A 6,122-nucleotide genomic window follows, 5' to 3' on the forward strand; every position below is an offset into this window, starting at 1 on the left:
ATCAAGTAGACGAATGTTTTAAAAATACTCTGTTTTGGACATGTTATGCTGAAACTTTATATTCCATGTAAATTGAAAATAATTTGTCCCATATGTAAAGGAACAATCACATAGCTATATCTAACAATCTTAAAGCATTATGAACTATGATAGAAAAGCAATAAAACCCAGAAGTATTATATTCAAGAGTTAACAGAATGGTTAGAGGTAACAAACTATAGTGTGACCATTCAGTGACACTGTGCTTTATTAAAAATTCTGGTCATATAAATTGTGGCAACAGCGAAAATTTATCTACAGTTGTATGCATATTTTTTATTGCCTCAATAAAAATTATATATACAGTTGGATAAGAACTATAAGCAAATGGTAAATGAAAGATTTTGTTTGACCAGCAGAATATTGAGCTTTATTTTTTAAATTGTATGTGTTTAAACAATGTAAATCATGTTTTTAAGCAAAAGAAATACTAACTATATTCTCCTCCATAAATATTTGCCTTTTATCAGGAAACCTACCAAAGTTGTTCTTATTGTTCTTTTTCAGAACTTCCAGAAAGTATGTGTCTTAAGTTTGACTGTGGTGTTCAGATTCAATTAGGATTTGCAGCTGAGTTTTCCAATGTCATGATAATCTATACAAGTATAGTTTACAAACCACCCGAGATAATAATGTGTGATGCCTACGTTACCGATTTTCCACTTGTGAGTTTCTCTTTTATTTAAAATAGTGATATATTCTCACTTATTAAAGACTAAATTTTTTAACTTAAAGTTGATGGTAAATAATTTATAAAGGAAATATATATATTTATATATGTGTATATATTTATAGTTTAGTAACACTGGTCATAATATTTACTAATTGCCAAAATACCTTAAGTTTATGAGATTTAGAAATGTCTAAAGTTCACTCAGGAGGGATGCCTTTAATTTCTTGTATCCTAAACAGGAGAGCCAATGTGAAGGAATAAAATGTGCTATAAATATGTCAAGAATAATTTCCTTTTAAACAGTTATAACTTATATTGGAAACAGTAGTTTTTAAGTCTTGTTAAGGTATGGTCATATACTGGAATAATAGAAATCTAGTTCTGCTCTTTTCAAACATTTAGGTATGGTAGTCATTTTATGTTGGTCTAAAGAAGCCGGTAAATAGTACCCCTCTTTCCTACATGAGTGTGACAAACTGAGAAACAAGCAAGGAGTAAGACAAGCAGAAACCCAAAATATCACTTTTATTACTGATAGAGGCTTTTGGAAGATATTGCTTCATGTCAGAGTAAACGGTCTAGCACCAAACCCCAGAATTCAGTGGCCACCCCACACCTCCAGTTTCAGCACTGTGGAGCCCAGATAGGCTTCCTGGGGTACTGAGCAAGCCAGGAGCCTGTGGGCTTCTCACTGGAGGAGCAGAACCCTCTTACTATTGGCCATTGGGTTGGGTCGAAAAGAAGAAAAAGGAAAAGGCTGTTTGTTTATCCTTCTTAAATATTCTAATCATATAAATTGCCCTGCACCTTCCCAAAAGTGATGATTAAGAGAAGAGAATCCAGGAGTCAAACACTAATGGGGCTCTCTCTGCTTAAGAGGAAACTTGAGTAGCTCAAAAAGCAGTTCTAGGAATCATTTGAAAGGAAACTCTTTCAGAGCTCACTTTACTTTTTAAATGGCTTAATACAGAATTGAGAATTCCTATTAGATTGTTGTTTTCATTGTTTAGCCCTGGATAATTTTGGGATTATCAACATTTACAAAAGGCCAGAATTCACGAGAGAACAATATCAGTTAAGACCTCTTATGTGCTAGATTATATTGTGGCTTTCATTGATTTCATTAACAGTCACTAATTTTTTTTTTTTTAACAGGACCTAGATATTGATCCAAAAGATGCAAATAAAGGCACACCTGAAGAAACTGGCAGCTACTTGGTATCAAAGGATCTTCCCAAGCATTGCCTCTATACCAGACTCAGTTCACTGCAAAAATTAAAGGTTACTACCTTTTCTGTTTATAGCTACTAATGGAAAACTTTATGAAACTGGAAGTTTACTTTGGCATGGACCATAGATATGCTGCCTTATTATTCAACTAGAGATAACCAATCTACAGAAGGTCCTATCAGTGACCCTTCTTATATTCTGTTTCCGCTGGTGGCCACAGGACTTTGTGTGCTTACCTTCCATAATGCTGAAAAATTAGTAACATAGAGCATATTCTTTTTTTTTTTTGTAGAGACAGAGTCGTAACTCTGTCGCCCAGGCTGCAGTGCAGTGGTATGAACATAGCTTACTATAACCTCAAACTCCTGAGTGCAAATGATCCTGCCACCTCAGCTTCCCGAGTAGCTGAGTCTGCAGGCACATGCCACCACACCCAGCTAATTTTTTTAAAACATTTTGTAGAGAAGGGATCTCACTATATTGCCCACGCCAATCTTGAACTCCTGGCCTCAAGAATCCTCCCTTCTTGGCCTCCCAAAGCAGTCAGATTACAGGTGTGAGCTACCACTCCCAGCTCCATATTCTACTTTTAAATATGTTCAGATTTTCAAGTAATCATTTCCTAGTTCTGTAACTAAACATATAGCAAATTAGAATTGGAATTTCTTTTCCATTTTTTATTTCTAGTTGACTTACAAATGAGAAGCTAGTTCTGCATGTTGAGTGTTCTAATGAAAACTTTCTTTGCAAAAATTGAGATTTTAATTTGTTCACAAGTACATGACCATAGAATGTATCAGCTAAAACTCAGGGAATGGAATGGGCACAACTGAGAATTACACACGTAAACCTGTTGTCATCCTGTTCGGAGCTCATCTACTTAAAGTCCTTTCTTCTCTTAAAAAGTTAGCCCATTATCTGATTCAGTTATATTTTCCATCTATGATTATGGATTACTCTATTTTAAAAACTTTAGCTTTTTTTATAAAACTAGTATAAAACTAGTTTTTTTTTTTTTTTTTTTTTTTTTTGAGATGGTGTCTGTCACCTAGGCTGGAGTGCAATGGCACAATCTCAGCTAACTGCAACCTCCACGTCCTGGACTCAAGTGATTCTTGTGCCTCAGCCTCCCTAGTAGCCGGGACTACAGGCACACGCCACCATGCCCAGTTAATTTTTTGTATTTTTAGTAGAGATGGGTTTCACCAAGTTGGCCAGGCTGGTCTTGAACTCCTAACTTCAAGTAATCCATCTGCCTCATCCTCCCAAAGTGCTGGGATTATAGGCATAAGCGGGATTATAGGCATGAGCCACCATGCCCGGCCCAGATCATTTTTTAAAAGATATATTCCCCATCTCTAGTATTAAGGAAGGATAAGTTTCCTAAGCTGCACTGCTTGGAAAATATGTTTTCCCTGTTCATCTAGAATATAAGATCTCTGACTTTGACTACTAACAGTAGTAAGAACTAGAAATTCTAAATGTGTTGTAAGTATTGCATGAAAGAAAGGGAAGATGATGATAGCTGGCATTTCTCAGTTTTGGGGAGATATAAAGGATGCCTTGAGGATTTCGAACCTGGAAAAGGAGAGTTAGTGGATTTTTGGTGGCGAGGGGGCGGGGTGTGTGGGTGTGTATGTGTGAATAATTTCAGATTGCTATATATTCACTGTTGATGCCAATAATAAACCAGATTTTTTTCCTTTCCAGGAACATCTAGTCTTCACAGTATGTTTATCATATCAGTACTCAGGATTGGAAGATACTGTAGAGGACAAGCAGGAAGTGAATGTTGGGAAACCTCTCATTGCTAAATTAGACATGCATCGAGGTTTGGGAAGGAAGACTTGCTTTCAAACTTGTCTTATGTCTAATGGTCCTTACCAGAGTTCTGCAGCCACCTCAGGAGGAACAGGGCATTATCACTCATTGCAAGACCCATTCCATGGTGTTTACCATTCACATCCTGGTAATCCAAGTAGTGTTACACCAGCAGATAGCTGTCATTGCAGCCGGACTCCAGATGCATTTATTTCAAGTTTTGCTCACCATTCTTCGTGTCATTTTAGTCGAAGTAATGTGCCAGTAGAGACAACTGATGAAATACCGTTTAGTTTCTCTGACAGGCTCAGAATTTCTGAAAAATGACTGCCTTGTTTTTGAAAGTTAGCATAATTATAGATGCCTCATGTGAGATAGTACTACACTTACATAAAGTGAAAAGGCAGATTTGTATATGTAGAGAAAGAATAGTAGTAACTGTTTCATAACAAACTTCAGAACTTTGAGATGTTGGAATTACATTATTTAATCACAGACTTCCTCTTTCTAAGATTTTGTGAATTGGTTGATTAGTTCTGTACAAATGAAGTATGGAGGTGTGTATGTTTATATAACAAAATATTTTCATCGTGACCACTCTGAAGTAAGAGCAATGGGAATGGCATTATTGCAGAATAAGTCATTGTATTTTTAACACCAGAAAGAACCTTGCTGATCACCAGGCACAACCTCATTTTATCAATGGAAGAAACACATAAAGGCATCTAAGTTAGAGCTGGCACCAGAACTGAGACCTCCAGAAATCTATTCCAGTATTTTTTCCACTACACACTACCTTCCTGACAGGTTCTGAGCTAAGTGTTATTTTTGTAGATAGAGTGAAATATATTTATATGTATAAATATATAGAGATACATAGCTGTGTATTGTCTCAAGAAATGTACAGACTTTAGTTTTTGATTATAAGGACTTTGCTGCAAGTTTTAGTTAAGAGGTTTGTATATAAATCTGATGTAGAACAGGCTGAAATTTCTTGTTCATAAGATTATAAAACCGCATGAGAAGTGATCAAATGTTTGTTAAAGCTAGATAGAGGTTAAGAATCAAGATACAATGGATAATTTTCATAGCTGGCTATCTGATTTTTCCAAATACTTAGCATCTTCCTTGATAATATGTATTTTCTTCTTGAATTTCACTGGCCTAATGAGATAATATTCTTATCTTTGGTTCTACCTAAAAGTTGGTTAAAAATGCAATTGGCACTAACAAGGAAAAATACTGAATTAATAATTTTAAAAGTCTCACAAAGAAAACCCCAGGCCTAGATGGCTTCACTGCTGAATTCTACCAAACATTAAAATTAGCACTAATTTTTTGCAAACTGTTTCTAAAAGTAGGAGAGAAAAGAATACTTGCCAACTTATTCTAGGAGGTATTATCCTGATACTAGACTAGATATCACAAGAAAACTATAAGCCAATATTCCTTATTAATACACAAAAATCGTTAACAAAAATATTAGCAAACTGAATCCAGCAATGTATAAAAAGGATTCTACATCATGACCAAGTGGAATGTATCCCAGGAATTCAAGGTTGGTTCAACATCTAAAAATCAAACTAATACACAGTCAGTTCTCATTATTGACTAACTATTTTCTACAGAATATTCTCCCACAAACACTGAATTAAATATGGGACAACTGCTTTTAGGAGAATGTGTTTGTGTATATGTGTGTATACATATGTTTATCTCATGCACATTATGAGTTTGAATTTTTTTTTTTTTTTTTTTTTTGAGACGGAGTCTCGCTCTGTCGCCCGGGCTGGAGTGCAGTGGCCGGACCTCAGCTCACTGCAAGCTCCGCCTCCCAGGTTCACGCCATTCTCCTGCCTCAGCCTCCTGAGTAGCTGGGACTACCGGCGCCCACCACCTCGCCTGGCTAGTTTTTTGTATTTTTTAGTAGAGACGGGGTTTCACCGTGTTAGCCAGGATGGTCTCGATCTCCTGACCTCGTGATCCGCCCGTCTCGGCCTCCCAAAGTGCTGGGATTACAGGCTTGAGCCACCGCGCCCGGCCTGAGCTTGAATTCTTAATTCATCCTAGCAAATTCTACTTTATTTTACAGAAGTGAAACTGAGGTATCAAGTGTTAAGTGACATGCCCACTTACAGATGTCAGAGCTGAAATTCAAACCCCATCCACCTGGCCCTGGAGCCAGAGCTTCTTGTACTACACTGAATTTCCCCTGCCATTTCCATCCAGTCATTTCTCTATGAGGCTGAAACAGGAAAGGAGAGCATCATCATGTTCAGCCTCAGCTGGGACCATGTGTATTGGGTGACTCAAATTTTTCATCCATTTACACACATCCACAAATGACCGCAAAAGTGCC

At 36.8% G+C, this 6,122-nt stretch overlaps 1 protein-coding gene across 1 annotated transcript in view; it reads left to right on the forward strand.

The window, feature by feature from the left end:
- MALT1 (MALT1 paracaspase) overlaps positions 1-5,438 on the forward strand; it is an 86,488-nt gene extending 81,050 nt beyond the window's left edge. Inside the window, exons 15-17 of the mRNA XM_011949579.1 lie at positions 547-704; positions 1,868-1,993; positions 3,653-5,438. Of these exons, the coding sequence (XP_011804969.1) occupies positions 547-704; positions 1,868-1,993; positions 3,653-4,090 (722 nt within the window). The 3' untranslated portion in view covers positions 4,091-5,438. The remainder of the gene's footprint in view (positions 1-546; positions 705-1,867; positions 1,994-3,652) is intronic.
- Positions 5,439-6,122: the final 684 nt, after the last annotated feature.

Source organism: Colobus angolensis, unplaced genomic scaffold (genome assembly GCF_000951035.1).
Source record: "Colobus angolensis palliatus isolate OR3802 unplaced genomic scaffold, Cang.pa_1.0 Scaffold108, whole genome shotgun sequence".
NCBI lineage: Eukaryota > Metazoa > Chordata > Mammalia > Primates > Cercopithecidae > Colobus > Colobus angolensis.